General features: G+C 33.7%; 1 protein-coding gene across 1 annotated transcript in view; it reads right to left on the bottom strand.

Annotated features, from left to right (window-relative positions):
• LOC129269684 (uncharacterized) overlaps positions 1–18979 on the bottom strand; it is a 134466-nt gene that overhangs the window by 50237 nt on the left and 65250 nt on the right. The window contains exons 43-59 of the mRNA XM_064105224.1: positions 18323–18436; positions 17166–17279; positions 15560–15673; positions 14430–14543; positions 13519–13632; positions 12904–13017; positions 10533–10646; positions 9632–9916; positions 8040–8156; positions 7055–7168; positions 6413–6694; positions 4946–5062; positions 3421–3537; positions 2794–3072; positions 2009–2116; positions 723–836; positions 45–164 (exon numbers count right to left, since the gene is read on the bottom strand). Of these exons, the coding sequence (XP_063961294.1) occupies positions 45–164; positions 723–836; positions 2009–2116; positions 2794–3072; positions 3421–3537; positions 4946–5062; positions 6413–6694; positions 7055–7168; positions 8040–8156; positions 9632–9916; positions 10533–10646; positions 12904–13017; positions 13519–13632; positions 14430–14543; positions 15560–15673; positions 17166–17279; positions 18323–18436 (2451 nt within the window). The remainder of the gene's footprint in view (positions 1–44; positions 165–722; positions 837–2008; positions 2117–2793; positions 3073–3420; positions 3538–4945; positions 5063–6412; positions 6695–7054; positions 7169–8039; positions 8157–9631; positions 9917–10532; positions 10647–12903; positions 13018–13518; positions 13633–14429; positions 14544–15559; positions 15674–17165; positions 17280–18322; positions 18437–18979) is intronic.

Here is an 18979-nt window from a genome sequence, read left to right as displayed (position 1 = left end):
TGTGTTTGAAAGAACTATAATGATGAACTCTGCTGAAAACTTACGACTTTCACAAAAGTCTCCTTGAAAACCGTTTCGACAAAGGCAATTAAATCCAGGCTGCTGTGTAGATGGTACACAAGTCCCTCCATTCTGACATATATTTGGACGCAACGTGCATTGGTCTGGATAATGAGATGGAAATATCAATTTCAGAAAAATCAACGGAAAGATTCGAGTATCAATTGAAAAATATTGTTTGGCATAATTTTTTAAGAAAATATCATTAAAAAAATAATTATCATAATAAAATAAAGACAATAACCATCATTATAACAATGGTAGGAATATTGATAATGGTATCAATAACTTATAGCATAATCATAAATCATAATTTTTATGATAGCTTCTTCTCTTCTTCTTATGTTGGTTTGAGTGGCAATTAGTCATATTTGACTATTGTCGCCATTGACTTTATCTATAAAATCTCACTTCTCATATTATTACCAATATGATGTAGCATTGTGATTATTATTCTTACAATTATGGTGTCCTCCGGTTAAAAATGAACATTCAAATCCAAGTATCTATCTACATTTTCTACTAACAACATCCATCAATTAACATGATTAACTATTATATTGCACATCATGGTTTAATATTTTGATGAACACACAGAACATCAAATCTGTTTAAAGTTTATTGTGAATTCTATGAAATAATACACAAAACAACCAACTTACTATTTTGACAGTTTACACCGGATAAGAAAATGGGGCATGCGCAATCATACCGGTTCTGTCCATTGTTACACGTTCCCCCATTCTGACAAGGCTGGCTCAAACATTCATTAATATCTGTATTAAAATAACAAGTTCATGAAATTGGCAGTATCACAGATGAAGGAAGAAGCTTGTAGCCATGTCATCCGATCCCTTGTGGTGGGTAGACAGAATTGGATCTTTTGTCTAATATCAATGAAATACTAAAAAGTTGCACACAAAGATTAGCAATCAATCGCTAAATGAGCTAACCAATCAAGAGCATTGTTACAAAAGCTTTGGCTCAAAATACTGACCAGTATCCAATCAGAAGTGTTCTTCCATATTTTCTATCAATCGCAAAGCTTTGTGTTACAGGGCCCAGATCGCATTTAAAGGGTAGTTCAGAAAGCATATAAGCGAGGAAGTGTGACTCTTAAATGTTGAAGCAGGTTGGATTAATCGCATCTGAGAACAGAATTCCTTATTCAGCTGCAACTTAATTTTTTTTTTCATTTAATTCATTTCAGCCTATATTTATGTGCAATGTAAACTACTTTATTGATAGTTACATGTACGTGATACATCGTTTATCATCAAAGAACATCATTACACCAAACTTTTAAGAAAAGCCATATCAGGCTTTTCAAAGATTCGTCTTTTCCATTTTTAGAATCTATTGTAAAAAGAACATTCTTTGTGTTTTACTGCTTACATTTTACCCTGTTTGAAATAATGGTATCATTATTTTACATGAGAATGGAAAAAATGATTAATCACATCATTTTCTTCTGGTAGGTCACATGTTAAATGCAAGAGTCAAAATTTCAATTTCAAGTCAAACATACCATCCAAACTCAAGAATAAGAAATAAACACATGAACATATAATTGCTAGTGCACGTTTACTCATTAACATGACTCTGTTGTCGTGTGGAAAGTACATAGACAAAAGAAAAGACAAGAAAAATAACAAGCCTTATCTAAATTGGTTGTTTACAAGCAACGTCCAAATCATCATCTTTTCTTTTGTCTATATATATATATATATATACATATATACTTCGGGAATTCTATCCTTGTATAGAGTGCTCGATGTCCTTCACATGAAGAGCTTTGAATAATAAACACAAGTTCACAAGGTCATATATATATATATGTGTATACATATATATATATACACATATATATATATATATATATACATACATTCAGTATTTATGCAATACCCTTGAAATCAAAGGATAACTTTTTCAAATATAACCTTACCTTGGCAGTTAGTATTTGGATCAAAACCAGGCTGACAAACACAGAAAAATGATATTCCAGTATCCACACAAGTTCCTCCATTCAAACATGTAGTTGGGGTACACAAAGCTATCGTGTATAAATAATAAGGTAACAATTCAATGTTTAGTTATGCATTAGTCTACTCATACATTTCTCTGTTTATTTATGCATATGTTTAAACAAAAAACAGGACTAACCTATTGGTGAACAAACCAATTCACTCCAAAAAAAATTGTTAGTTTAATAATTGCAATAATCTAAGAAATAAAAAATACTTACATGCATTTGTGCCCACTTTTAAACCAAATGTTTTGTTGGGGTTTTTTTTATGTCTTCATTCTCATTTTTTTTGGAAGTCATATTATTATCACTATTATCATTATAATCATTAATATTATTATCATCATTATAATGCATATTAAATGCTTTTATAATCATTAGTATCGGCAACGTATTATTATCAAAAACAATATTACCATTTTTTTAGGCCTATAATAATCCAGATAATTATTTTCACTAGTATTTTCACCATCATTAAAAGCACTAATACATTTCTTATAACCATTATCATCAACAAAATTAATCCCTTCTTCTAATGCTAACTAAAGTTTTTCATTCATCTAACATTATTTACCGGGAGGCATTTCATGAAAAGTTTGTCATTGACTTTCACCAACAAGCCGGAAACAAATAAGTCAGGATAATCACTGACAGAATTGTTCATGAAAGGCTTCCTAGGTGATTCCCAATGCCATATCACTCACAAGGGGTGTTCACTGGTGTAGAGCCCAGTTGGAATGTCTGTCCACTGATAGTTCCTTGCACGAATACGATGTATCCCGAGCCGGGCTGAAGGTTATTGACCGGGACAGTAAACTGTCCATTTGAAGCTTGGTTAGGATTGACAGGGACATTTTGGACAAGGTTTCCCTGCAAATCATCAACTTCTAGGGTGTATTGGGCAGACCCGCTTGGTAGCTGGGTGAATACGATTGTGGCCGAGGTCGGGGTGACTGTGCCGGTGCGTACAACAACATTCAGTGCTAAATATGAAATGATGAAAGTATCATACTTTAATGATCCGTACTGTTGGCTTTATTTTTGTTCTGTGGATCATGAATTAGAATTCAATTAAAAACAATCATGCTATGTAAGAGAAATAAAATGGAAACTAAATCTATAAACATTGGTAACATATTAACAATACATAATCAATGGAGTGATCAAAATTTAAAAATATAATAGCAAACTACATCAAAAATAAGTGACAATAATGATGAAATAAGGAAGCATATAATATAAATTCAGATATAAATGACACAATTTTATTAAAAAGAGACATGACTTTACTTCAATATCAATAAATTATCATTTATTTGATGGATACTTACGAATCTGACAAGTGGTTCCAGTAAATTGAGGAAGACAAGCACATCGGAATGCGTTGATGAAAGGCTGTTGACATGTGCCTCCATTTGTACAAGGGTTACTCAAACACTCGTTGATATCTTTTCAAGTTGTGGGGAAAGATGGAAAGATTATTGTGAGTTCTTTGTTTTGTATTTACGAAAAAATCATATTCATATCACCTAAAGCAAATTATCATTCTAAATGCTCTCACATTCAAATAATGCTTACAGCTGCAACAGATGGATCATCAATTTTTTATGTAGTTCCATACATTGGCTTTAGTGCAGATGACTCTCAGAAGAATTGAGTCAAGATATTACTATTATTTTTTTTCAGTTATTATTTTAACCGGTGTCCATAATTTTCAGATTCACTAGTTGTTAAGTGACTTATAGGCTATTGCTCCTTATCACTATGATAAAGTTTCTTTCACATTTCAACCTTGCAACCAGAACTACAGTCTATGGCCCGGATTCTCAAGTCAGGTTTAACTTAAACTCTGGTTTTAAGTTGTGGTGTAACTACGGAAAGCCAATTGTTACATAAATCTCTAACAGTAGAGGTTCAATGTACCAGCTCATTTGACTCCCAAAATATTATTAACTGTCTGGGAAGAATAAGTATGACAGTTGTCTTCACCATTAAAGAATTAGTAAAGAGCACAGTAAACATGAGAAGCATCACTGTAAACAAAATTTTGAAACGTTTGGCTTTCCATAATTTTAGCAGTTAGACCATGATCTATTAAAGTTAAACCTGACTTCAGAATACGGGCCTATCTCTTTGCAAAAGTTCCAAAGTACTCTGCAATACCCGACCTTCATCAGATCAGCACTTTCCCACTAAAATCAAATGCTAATACTCAACAACAAAGTGGTACATATGTCAATGTCATCAATTACATTAAAGCCCAGCTAGAGCTTTGGTTAAGGGTCAATAATATGCATTTTAGTACTTATTATTATTATTATTATCTAAACATACCAATCTTACAAAAGAGTAGTAGTCATTGAATAATTTTTCAACTGCCAATTTTCTGTGAAAATTCAAATATTCAATTATTAGATATATCTAGCACCCTCTTTTGTGAATGCTTTTTTTAAAGGCACTTTGAACTCTTATCTTACAAAGTTTTTTATTTCATATCTGGAAACTACAAAGACTATACCATACAATTCTGACATTTTCATCCCATTCCACTTTGTTGATTTATTTTGATAAAACTTTTGGAATGAGTTTTAAATTAAAACAAATGCAGATATCTTCCATTTTGGAAATATTCTTTTTACTGACTGGATACCTGACAAAAATAGATTTCCATGTAAAATTCAAAACAAGGTATAAAACACATTTTAATTTCATATCATCCACATCATAACTATTTTAAAACATAGCCATTCATATAATCTAGTAACAAACTGCAATTGTGACTTAACAATTCAAAAATTTATGACGATGAAACCAACCACTATAATAGGAGTAGGAAAAACAATAATTCTTGCTTACCTGTTTGACAATTAATTCCAGTGTAGCCGGGAAGACAGTTGCATGTATAACCTGATGATACTGCTTGATTATTTTGGCACAATCCTCCATTTAGACAGGGTGAAATGTCACACACATCTAGGTATCATTCAAAAAGAGAAAATACACATAGCATCTTAGTTTGATAATGTGTAAGAAAGGGTAAATTGTCTCACAGATCTAGGTATTATCATGACGAGAAAGATCTAAATAACATTTTAATTTGATAACATGTGAAACAATCTATTCACTCTTGTCTAGGTTAGCGGAACAGTTAAGAAATGTTGATTTGCAGAAATATAGGGACCTACTAGGAGCGTATGCCAGGGGGCCATTTCATAAAGCTGTTCGTAAGTTAAGAGCGACTTTAAGAACGACTGGTGAACCTTTCTTACGCGCTAAACCATCGCCAATGAATATACCATTTTCCACAAGATAGGATCACCAGTCGTTCTTAAAGTCGCTCATAACTTACGAACAGCTTTATAAAACACCCACCTGGATCAATTCAGAAAGATATATTGGAGCATGACCATAAATAGATTTGAATGTTAAGAGAAGAACTTTGAAATGTATGCAAAATCTTATAAGGAGCCAATGCAATCAAGGTGTATTTTGTTTGATTCTTTTGAAAAAAGTTGGTTTTAGTGCAAAAACAGAGAATTTTGTGAACAGAATCTTACACTTTTAAAACCTCTGGTCATATAAAATAAAACCCTTGCAAAAATAACAGCTAATACAGAAGTGCATATTAATAGGTTTATGTTTATTTTGTTCAATAGGATAGTGAAAGCTGAGGAAGAAATGAATGTTTCATAATACACTTTGTGTGTTTTAAGAGACTGCAAGATAAGAATCATATTTACATATTGAGATATTTTCTTATTGTGTTTAATTATACTGTAGTTCAGTTAATTATTACCCTGTATTCAATCCTGTTTATCTGTAAATTAATTTGCAGTATTTCGAAATTGTTAAAATAAAATATTCATTTATCAAATCTCCTTTAACATGGACACTTTGCTGCCCACTGAAATTTACTGTTTCTTATGATATTATTTCAACTCGAAGTAACATTAATTCTGTCTTTACCTACACAACAGATCTACTTTATTTAAATTTCAATCACTTGACCTTTGCTTCAACTACATCACTCATTTTCTGCTTTTGTTCATTGTTGTTCATTTAGTCCTATTTGTTTGTTTCTGTATTTTGATTTCAAACACAATACTTGTAGTAGAAAATCAATTTATTGTCATTTCTATCAATTGCATTTGGCATTTTATCAATGTTAATTCAATTTATGTTTTATCTCTCACCATTGTATAATTATACTATCTCTGTTGATGTTTTTGCTTATAAATTGAACATTTTCAGCCTACAAGCTGCCTGTTTGATATTTTTTTCAATAAACCATACTAATTCAAAAAAACAAAATCAATTACTTACTTGGCGTCTGTGTGTTGGCACGACCAATATCAAGAGGTCCCTCTGCAGTGCGACCAGTCACTTGCACCTGGTAGGCAGTGTTGGGCTGTACTCCATTGAAGGTGTAGCGGAAAGTACCGTCTGGCTGTATCTGGGCGGGGCTGATTACACCGGTCTGGACCGGTTGTCCCACAATGTCTAGCAACGTCACATCATATGAGCTGTACTGGCCTGGGGGCTGGTTGTAGCTAATGATTAGGGTGTTGGGATTTGGTGTGTTGAAATTTATTGGTATCGACCGAGCTGTTGGAGAATAAAGCATTAACAAACTGTGAGATGAATTAAGGATTTTTTTATGAAGTGTTAAATTGTGATAAACAATAAATAATGATCACACTTAAGTAAAACATGGGGAAATATGTTACTTAATCAATGTTGCATCTAATAACTAATGCTTAAATTTTGGGAGATATTAATACAAACATCAATATAGACTGACCACTATGAATCAAATAGCAAATTAACTTGCAAATCAATTATGAGTTCCCTATTCTAGATAATGAATATTGGCTTATTTAACTTGTATTGCTATTGCATTAAGCTGTGGATTTTAAATGGTTAATTAGGGAACAAGAAACAAGAGGTCATGATTATACCACTTACGGTAAGTACAGATGCTTCCTTGCCACGCAGCTGCACATGCACAAATAAATGATGATCCGGAATTCAGGCAAGTACCTCCATTTTGACATGGATTGCTGTCACATGGGTTTATTTCTGGAAGTCAATGATGAGAATATTGAAGTTTTTGAAAAATAAACTGATATGATTGTTATTATATCAACATACAAAATTCTATTATATATTATTCCTTTTGTTGTTATATTCATTCTTACATTCACATGTATGTATTGTGTCTGTGGCTTTGACAGAAGCATGAACAGTCTATTGCTGCTTATGTTATTTAAGTTAATGAATGGATATAATGACATTGTTGACGTACATCATTTTCTTCCAATAAATGCTGTTTAGCTATTGATCAATATGACTTGAAAATAATGAAATTAGTTATCTGACTGGACTGCTATTCATTTCTAATATTTCTCTGAGAAAATACATTTAAGTAGCAATCATCATAAATTTTCCTATGATTTTCATTCTAAAAGTTGATCTCATGTATATTATTTCTATTTTGATAAAATGAAAGAAAGTCAAACCAAACAAAATAAAGTAATGCTGATAATTATCAACTTTTATTTAGCAGATGGGGCTGAGTCCTTAAGATACATATTAAAATCATGGTCATTTGATTTTGAAATATATACTTGTAGGAGATAGGAAAAAAATGTTAAGGATGAATTATCAAAACATAGTTGAAAGAGATTGAACAGACTTGTCTATAAGATATTTATATATCATATGAGATATTTAAGCAAGGCATTTTGGGTAAAATAACAAATTGATGCTGAGGTTTAAGGTTTGAGCCCTTGTCAAGTCTTTCAAATAGCGACAATTAAGGTTGGTAACGGACATAAAAAGTGACATCTGATAGATACGCTTCTGAAAAAATAATTACAAACATATGGTTGGCAGAATGATTATTTGGAAAACGTTGAATAGAAAATATCAAGGAATACAAGGTACTCACGAATCAAGCAATTTGGCTGTTGGAAACTTGGAAGACAGGTACATGTATAGCCCAAAGCAGTTCCAGGAGCTTCTGTACAGATCCCTCCATTGAAGCATGGTCCCGAATCGCAAGCACCTGTCATGGTTAGAAACATTACAAAAGTGAATTCCGTCAGAATTTGAATTTGGATTCATTGGTTTGTTTCCTTTGTTCATCAATTTTCAACATACAAATCAGAAATAAATACAAATCAATAATAAACCCAAAACAACAAGAGCAATCAGCTCTGTGCTGGTTTGGGTTCTGATTGGCCACATAAACATCTTAGCATAGATGTAACAAAGAGGCACAGTTGATTGATCAGAATACATGCACTTGATTTGTAAAGTGATTCAAGCATTAACTTTGGCAAAGTGTATATTTTTTGTTTGCTTCATTGCAAATTGGGCTTCATCTTCACATGATCAAGATACATATTTCATATTTCAACTATTTTGAGTTCACCAAGTATTTTGATGAGAGTAAAGAATGGTTCCTAAGACTCATTGCATAACTTAAACCTCATTAGGGGGTGTAAACTAACCAACACTGAATGATTGAATGTTATAAGAATCTAGTCTTCAAATACACCTTTTGGGTTAACTATTGATGATAGAGAGCATAAATGTGCCTCTTAATTTATTCATATAGAGAAATTAAAATGTTTTTATAAGAAAAGTACTGTTTTGCTACTTGGTAACAAAATTATTGCAGTACGAATGTATTAGATATTTTATTAATTAATGTGTTATCATTGAAGATCAAGTTTTACCTCAGCATAATTATATAATAAAAGCCTGTATAAAATAGTATTAAGCGTGTATGGAAATGAGGGGATCCACTAAAAGGCATTGCTTGTAGAGCGTGGATACCCTATTGCGAGTTGAAGAAATAATATCTATTGAGCAATTGAGAAAAAGCTAAGTAATAACAGTTAATGAAATGTGGAAATTCATTCGATTGTACAAATATACAATATCATAAAATGGGAAAGTAAAATGTAATGAATAGAAAAAAAAGTAGGCCTATTAGAAGACTACACAATATTGCATTATCAGGGTTCCCAGCTTTTCAAGAAAACAAAATTCCCTGATTATTCCCTGATGAAGTTTAAAAATTCCCTGATAATTATTTAAACCCATTCCCAGTTTGCATGTTTCTTAAGTTGCTGCAGTGAATTACATGTATTTTCAGTATAAAAACAATAATGTAAAACTAATTAGTACCACCATAACCAGTTATTCAATGGATGTAATTTCGATATGCAACAAAATATAACAGAGTCTGACTGACTGCCGTGCTTTTGACTTTTGGGCTGATCAAAATTCCCTGATTTTTCCCTCATTTGAGGCATTTTTCCCTGATTTTAGGTAATTTTTAGGAAATTCCCTGATTTTTCCCTGACTGGAAAAAAAGTAAAATAATTTTCCCTGATTTCCCTGATGGGCTGGGAACCCTGTAGACTACACAATGTTGCATTATGGGTTAGAAACCCAGCCAGATTTGAGTAAAGGGCGGACTTGAGGTGGGGCTATACAAGGCTGCTGGTTCATTTTTGCTTTAAATCTTACCTGGTGGACTACTCATCATGGTATCAAGAGTGAATGTCCCTTCCGGTGTTCGGACCTGCAGATCCACCGTGTAGGTGAGGTCAGGATCAAGTCCAGGGATATCTGCCCTCACCCGTCCGTCGCTGTCCACATCAGCGTCGGTGAATGAACGCATGTCAACGATGGTCCCGTCTGGTGCCGTCACGATGACATCATATACGGCATTCGGTTCGCTGTTGATCGGGTCAAACTCAACACGCAGGGTCCTTGGGACCGTGCTTGTGTCAGTCATTTGAATCACAAGGGCTGTTAATGTGAAGTGAAGAAATGTTGATTCACTAGTGGGAACACATTCTATGATAAGCATGTGGTCTACCTTGAAATTGAAGTATGAATTACCTTTTATTTAACTTTCATTTAGGCTGCCAGACCTCAATGATTAAACATGAAATTCATAAATAAATTAAAATACATATTTCACTACACATATCCAAATAATAGCTTTATTTAGCTAATCATATTCAGATTCTTCATGTTCAACATGAATTATTTAGCTTCCTTATTTTTTATCAATATTAAGCCTGTGGAAATTACAGACTTCAGTAATCAACAGGTTAACACTTTGCCCAATGAAGCCAAGGGGGTCCCTGTACAAATAAGAATGACAGAATTCAGTGGACAATGGATGATTTCAAGTCCGGTGTTGGCCTTGGTGTTGGTGTTGAATTTGGATTGCTTCCCCTTGCTCAAAAACTTATTCAGACTTTGTAAAACTGATCCACATCACATTATTGACATCTCAACAACTAGTGAGTGACTTTGCGGGTTTATGTTTGGTGTTATAATCGTGTAAAAATTGACCTAACACCAACGCCAAAAGGTCAACACCGAACTTGAAATCACCCAATCGGTGAATACGTACGTATCGTGCACACGATGCCTTGGAAGAAAGCAGAGCACTGACATCTGAATCCGTTGATCAAATCGGTACAGACACCGCCGTTCTGGCATGGGAAACTGGCACATTCATCGATATCTAGTCAAGATAAAACAAATATATTACAATCATTTTAGAGTAGAAACCCCTTCATTTTAAAGGGGATGAGTATTAACCTTGTTGAGGTTTGAAAAAATATGAAATACAGGGCCCGACATGCTTTCAGTGCATGCAATAATATTTCAACAGGAAACACTGACAATTTTATTTCATGAGCATTATTTTATATTTTATATTTTGCAATAAACGTTTTAAAAGATTATTTGCACTCCATAGACTACAGTGTTAACTTAGCATACCTAGGAATACTTTTGAAAGTCAAAAAGGGGCCTAAGCTTTCGATCCTAGCAGAATCTTCGTCGGAGGCAAAATGACAAACATATAAAGTGGAACAACCATAATATAGACCACAAACAAGCTACAGCAACACTAGAAACAAGGAGACAAAAGGGGCATTAGTGAGTAGAGAAGACCAATCAGGTTAGTGAAGGGGATGAAAGAAAAGGAGTAGGCAGACACAAAGGGAAGTTAGTGTAAGTAAGGCCAGTAAAATAGGAATACTTTTAAGATACTAAATAAAGTTACATAATTCCTTTGACGACAGTCATCTAATTCTGAGTTATATTTGGGGTTGAAGTGATACTTTCTTATCACCAAATTATCCTTTTCCATCCTCAACTCTAAAAGGACTAAAAGGGCCTCCATGCCCCCAATGCTTCACGCAATATTTCCAAAACGCAAAACGATAGAGCCGCAAAATTTTATAACTTATTTTTCAGAAGTCTCGCGCAACTTTTGAAACCAAATTCGTGATGTACGGGTATAGTGTTGTGACGCCATGTGATTTTTTATGAGGCAATGTCATGCCAAAAATGGCTCATTTTTATTCTTTGAGTACAATATCTATGGGAGATGAAATTCATAAAAGGGTGATTATTTTTCATTCTAATTGGTCTGCTTAATTGATTAAAAGTTTAATTTAGGTTGATAAATGGTCTGTAAAAATTTCCATTGAAAAAAACAATGAAAAACAAAAGATTAAGAAACACAGAAATACATAAATTCTAAAAACAAAGAAATACAGGAAAATTTGGCTTTCACAATTTTTCTTTGTGGAAACCTTTAAATAACATTACAAAGATGACACCTCGGAAAAAAATGGAAATTGAAGTAAAATTGGGTGTTAAATATGCAAATAATGCTTTTCACAAATAAATTTGCACATTTCATTCCTAATAAATAAAAAAAAGAATTATTTTCGAAATGTTTTTTATACTGGCTTGTAGATTATGTGGTAAAGAAAGTGCTTGACGTGATCAGAAGGGGGCCATCATGCCCCCCCCCCCCCAGTTCTCAATAAATCTTGAATAGCCCAGTCCAATTAGGGACAATACAAGGTAGTTGCCTTTATAAATGACTACCTTGATTCCAGGTTATACAACTTCATCTGATGTGATATCACTACTTCTGGTAGAATTAATCAATCAATCAATGAGGTAAATTGCTTCTTTTATTTACAATTCCACATGGTTTTTCATTGAACAGAACACCCTATTTATTTACATCATATTGATACCTAAAAAAGATAATTTTCGCAACAATAAAATTTTGAATGGTTATCTATGAAATATAACATCCAAGAAGCAAATGCATTAGAATAAAAAAATATGCATAATAATAAATATGTGTTGCAGATACACTTGAAGTAACATAACAATTCATCAAGCCCAAAAGCACTTTTAATGTTAATTGGATTGATTTCTTTTCAAAATCAAATGAATAGGGGTTGGGATCACTATAAGTTTATGTTAGAGACCCCAGCTTCCGTTTTCTCAAATGGTAATTCCAAGTTCATCAGTAATCTATTATTTAAACATTACATTCCATGTTCTTCGATGACATTTACAAAATATACGAAAAAGTGATTGTAGAGAATTAACCCAACGATAATGCAATAGTAGATAAAGAATCCTTTCAAAAAATTAAGTTTAATTGTAAATAATCATGGCAACCAAATGCTCTACAATGTCACTGCAAACACTTTGATGGGAAGATTTTTCACTTACCAATTCTTTTCACTTATAGTATTTTGAACTAATTTTCACTGTATTTTTTAAAATCAATGTTTGGGAAGCCATGAAATTGTGTTTTCCGTGTATTTCATGGTCTTCCTGAATTCCATGTGTCTTTACCCCGTTTTCCGTATAGCAAAATACTGGGGCTCTTGTTTTAAGTGAAATTGGGCAGTAAAACATTCTCAATATTTAGCTTGAAACATTGAAATGATGCTACATACTTGTCTGACAAAACTGGCCATTGAATCCTGGAGGGCAATTGCAGGTGAAGGAGTTGATTCCGTCCACACAGGTTCCCCCATTCAGACAAGGATTGTTGAGGCATTCATTAATGTCTTTAACGAAAATGCAATAGCATAACAAGAAACAAAACAAGACACTGTATAATACCAATAATGGCCAAATTGGTCCCTTGATTAAAAGATAAATTAATCATATACGTGTCAGAGAAGAGAAATCAGATTCCTTTTTCATGTGTAATGTTTTTTTTAACATTGTATATCTTTTATAGAGATTGAGTTAAATTCTAGGGAATGTAAATGTTATTTATTTTATATACATGTACTATGATCCTTTATTGAATATTTTAATAAAGTAATACAAAATCAAACTCTTTTTTACACACATTTCAAGTGAAAATGCTATGACCAAATAATTTAGCAAGATATTTAAGTTAAAAATACAATTTTCGATGTAGTTCAATATCCACTTCTGAAACAAAATATGCTGGAATATCTTAGCCAATATTATTTGGTAAAATGTACAAAGTGAATGTAATTCTGGAAAATGGAAAATTTAGAGAGCAGAGAAGAGAAGAGTAAGAGGGTAAAACTTACCAATATCACAGGTGGGTCCGGTAAATCCAGGAGGGCACAGACACAAGAATGATGCTCCCACAGAGATACAGGATGCCCTCACAGAACAAGGTGAACCCAAACAAAAATCAATTCCTAGTAGAAAAAAATGAAATGCACCGAATGTGAATGTGAATCCGAGTTTATAGATAACAAATAAAAAATCAAAATGTTAAGATATGATTCAAAATTTATTCAATGGAGAGGGGGAATGTACAGATACTAGGTGTAGGTTAACATGAGGCACAAAATATATACAAAATCTAGTGTTGTCTACGTACAGAGGTGCTAAAAAGAAAGTAAACCCCACCAGAAAATGAACATATTCAAAAGTGTTCAAATTCTGCCATCTTTTAGATATTTGATTGTGAACTCAGGTGATAAAATATAACATTCAGTAAAGTTTATTTTTCTAGGCTCTCTGAACATTGAAGTGTTGCTGTCTATGTTCATCATTCGGCATAAAGAAGTGCACTTTCTGGTGGGGTTCACAAACTTTTTTAGCACCACTGTAATTGAAGTTTATTCTAAGGGGGTTGACTTGAATTGGCAAACATTGCACTTGGCTGCTGTACTATCATACCACACACACACACACACATATATATATATATACTTCGAGAATTCTATCCTTGAACAGAGTGCTTAATGTCCTTCACAGGAAGAGCTTTGAATAACAAATACAAGTTCAAAAGGTTGACTGGAGGTTCATCAAATTTAATTGCAACTCATAGGCCTGAAGATCGCACCTCACGTAGGTTGCGTGAAACTTAAGCATATTGATCGGAGGCACTTGACACAATCCGGGTAATTTTCCCCCTCAAGGCCAGTCAATATCACAAAAATTTGTATATAACAAAGGTAAGAAAAAATAGAGGAATGTATCAACTTACGTTCAGCGCAAGTAGCTCCTATAAATCCAGCCGCACAAGTGCAAGAAAATCGATTTATACCATCCACACATGTAGCACCATTCACACATGGATTGCTGTTGCACTCAAGGATATCTGAATTGAAGAAAAAAATACAGTATATCACTGACCACCTATTCACATCCACATCTTTCTGAAAATACTTATGTCGATAAATATGAATGACTATATCAGTTCACGCATTGTCCCGACACGTTCACAACATGTTTGCGCATAGTTCACAGTGTTCACGCACTGTCCCGACGCGCTTTTGGCAAATATTCTCAACACCCTATTTTTAAACATATCTAGTGCAAATTTAAATATTCCAATATTCTGGGGTTGACACCCTCTACTTTCGTTGATTAGGACGACTTACACTGATGCACTTACAATTTTGCGCACATCATTCGCGAACTATTCGTGAAGTATGCATAGCCTATGCGCAACCTGTCATGAACTAGTTGTGTTCTGCATGCTACTACCCTGGGGGTGTGCCTACTATATTTTGCGCCACAAAATCTCTATTTCGATGCCACACAGAGGTAAGCAGTGGCACAACTATGTTCCGCATATTTCACGAACAGTTTACAAATTTGTAATGCGTGCCAAAATTGTCAACATGTTGAAAATGTTGGCATGCATTTCACACACTGCCACGCACCTATTCGCAAGCTGGCACGCATAGTTCGTGCATTGGCCCACATGAATGCGTGCCCATGTTCAAACTATGGGGGAACCACAATGTGTGCAAGTGTCAACCGAGCATAATACGCGTTCCGCGCACTGAGCGCGTGGCTTCAGGAAAAGTAGGTCAGTAAGCGCAGCGGGTTATCTTGGTACAAATTTAAAAAGGATGAACTACGAGTACAAGAACTAGATTTTAAAATCTATTGCTCTAACTTATTAAAGTAGGATGTAAAACAAATATATCAGGCCTTCATGTCAAAAGTATAGAGGGAATTGTTCATCCTCGGTTGTACTGGCAAAATTACTAAATAGTAATGCCAGTCCAACCTCGGATGAATAATCCCCACTACACTAACTCAAAGCCTTATATATTTGTATACTATATACCCAAAGAACAAAGGAATTAAAACAAATATTCCTACTTGTTTGGCAGTTGAAACCTGTATATCCAAGAGCACATGTACAGGAGAATGTACCAGGAAGATCTTGGCATGATCCTCCATTTAGACAGGGATTGTTGAGGCAATCATTTATATCTGTGAATGTAGAAGGACCATAAAATAGGTGTATTATTTCAAGCATCGCGACTGGTGAATACACATCACATAACATTCAACCTAATGCACAGCAATGCACAAAATGCACAACAAATATTGAGATCGCATGCTCCAGCAGACCAGAGGTTATGACAGAGTAGGCGAGCAACAAAAAATGTATAGACCTTATGCATTGACAACATAGTGCCACAATCTTAGAGGCTGAAGCTGTTGCCTTTCTCACATTGGGGACAACTTTGACAACCCCTTTGCATGTATTCCTATATCCTCTGAGGGAGGGCGCTATGAGATTATGATGTCATATGCATAAAATCTATTGTAGAACCTTTTACAGACTCATGTTTCTGTGTTGCTCTTGCATAAAACAAATAATGCACTTCCTCTGTTGTGTGTGGAATTAAATGCAGTGAAAGCTCAGTTTCTTCAGAACTTGCACACTTTGCACACACCTAAAGAAAAGTGCACAATGTGACACTTACCTCGCGTGCTCTGCATTTGCACTCGTGCACCATAGCATTATTATTAATAGTAGTATCAAGATTATGAATGAGGAAAGTAACATTAATGCATCCGTTTTTCTCTGCGTATGTGGAGATATCATTACATCATATGTGTGAATGTGGAAAATGTTATCATTACATTTATTTCTATTTTGCATATATAGAAGTGATATCAATTTGAACTTGGGATTCCAAATGTAGCAGTAACTAAATAATGGATTCCAATTAAATGGCATTGGTCATGACAAGTATTTGATTATTTTATTACTGAACACAATTAAAATACGGACTGTATATAGATATATACAGCGGTAATTGAAATTTTCCTCATTGTATGTTCAAATCAAATAATGTTCTTTATTGCAAATTCAACGACAACTTAGCTTTTTGGTTGTGAATATTAAATAAAATATATCTTCATCCTGATCTCTTTATCTTATATAATGCTTAAAATGATATAGAAATATATATGAATTGATAAATTGACAATATTATAACCTATTGATAAAAATTCTTTGAATCCCTGACCACATTTCCATCCTATCCATCTATCACATAAAAAATTCATAGGTTCAAGTTTCCAGAGAGCAAATCTGTAAAAAATAATTTATATTCAACTTTTAAACACAAACAATATCAGAGGGTGGTGATAAACATGTTTACATAAATTGGATGACTTTATGTACAACTGGTGGCTCATATTCTTTGCTAACAATTTTCCTGTTTAACAGAGTTGGAGTTTCTATCAAGGCACTCTAATTTAAATAAATAATAAACTTTGTATTGATGTGCTTCTCCACAGTCGGACATGCATTTTACACAACTGTTTTTCAATTTTAGTTGTTGATAATCAAATTTATTGACAAACAAATTGAGCTTCCACTAACATGTCGTGAGTCAAGGTTAGAGGAGTTCCGACAGCTTTATGAAACATCAACCTTGAAGCATTATAGTATATGTATATAACTTACCAGTTTCACAGATAATTCCAGTCAACCCGGTGGGACATTCACATCTATAACCATTGACCTGATCAATACAGGTACCTCCATTCTGACAAGGTGAGGAAACACATTCATTTGTATCTGAAAAAAAAAGATGTGTCACATTCAATATGATGAAAACTATCTTAAGAATCTTCCAACTTATGATAGAATGCCCAAAAAAAAACAAATTTGCAATCTGTATTTCATACTGAGATCTTATATTCGCTGTAGGCCTTAACAAGATTAGGAAATCCCAATGTCCTCAAAATATCATAAGCTGGTACTATCATTAGACCCATATCATAGGGTCATTTCCTACGTTGTTTAAAATAATTGTATTCAGAATGATAGTATGTAGAGTGCACACAAACTTACAATTTTATTTGCATGTACATTACATGATCATCCATGTTGCTTGTTTGGTTTGTTTTTAAAGGTAAATGATAGTTTTGGTAACGATATCAAAATGAGTTCGTACAGAATCCAATGAAATGACCACCAAAGTGTCTGTTTGTATAAATAAAACGTATGTGCTAAAGGATTCTGGAAGAAATTGTGTAATTGCTGAGAGATCAGCAAATAAGCACAGGATTCGGGTAGAGCATCGGGCCCGACGCTCAAAGCAATAATTATACACTGTCCCACGTGCGCTTATCTGTGTTGGGGAAGTTCAGTCTGAACATTATTCAGCGTAGATTTCAAGATTTCACAAAGTTCAGTTTATGTAACTGTACCAGATCTAGATCCTCGATGATATACTGACAATTAAGCCTGGTTCTACAGACTTTCTCATGAAATCAGTGTTTACTGCAACTACTGGAATTTCTCTTTAACTAAAAATTGTACATAGGTATAATATATTGTTTATTACGAGGGGGGTGCCATACACATAATAAATTATGTTGATTCCATTATTCTCAAGAAGAAACCATTCCCAAGTCAGTATTTTTTTTTTCCGCAAATCGCTTCTGGAAATGTCAGTGACCATTGATTTTTTTTTTTAGATGTCAGAATATTTTGGGAAAACCCCAAGGCCACCTGACAAGGTTTCCCAGGTATGCCACTTGTAAAAATTGTATTTGCTAAATCACAAGTTTTTAGTAGAAGTAAATTAAGCAATCAGGATTTGTTTTCAGACTCACTTTGTGTGCATCGAGTCCCAGTAAATGCTACTGTACATATACACCTGTAGCTAGCAACTTGGTCCAAGCATGTTCCCCCATTAAAACAGGGATTTGACAAACACTCATTGATATCTGTTATAAGAGAAAAAAAGTACAAGTAAATTTAGCTAATTTATTATCGATTCATGCTATGAATATTCATTAATGCTATAAATAATAATTGATGCATCACCAAAAGTAATAATTCAAGTATAGACAACGTCCAGAGACATACATCATTTCATAAAGAGTTCCGACTACGCAAATTCTGCCATTATGATAATGGCCATTTAAACAGGACTCAGTAGCCAATAACAATCAAGGTTTCAATGGTTGTTACAAAAAATGTCAAAGTTATTAACACAGTTGTAACTCTTTTATGAAATGGGCACCCAGACTGATTGCGTTTAGATTGTACCAATACAGGAGCACTTCATCTTGCAACTTGTTATTATGACAAATTTTCAAAAACAGTCCTAAGCTACTGAAATAAACCAATGTGATATTGGCTGATAGTAAAATTCATACAGACATTACGCATATGTTATCACAAGTCTTCATGAAATAAGATTATGTGTTCCCTGCAGATAGAGGAATTTTGATATCACACCCTATTTTGGCAGAGAATGGTGGTCT

Source organism: Lytechinus pictus, chromosome 10 (assembly GCF_037042905.1).
Source record: "Lytechinus pictus isolate F3 Inbred chromosome 10, Lp3.0, whole genome shotgun sequence".
Classification (NCBI taxonomy): Eukaryota; Metazoa; Echinodermata; class Echinoidea; order Temnopleuroida; family Toxopneustidae; genus Lytechinus; species Lytechinus pictus.
The sequence above is the reverse complement of the archived record's forward strand: the minus strand, read 5'-3'. Positions and strand labels throughout refer to the sequence as shown.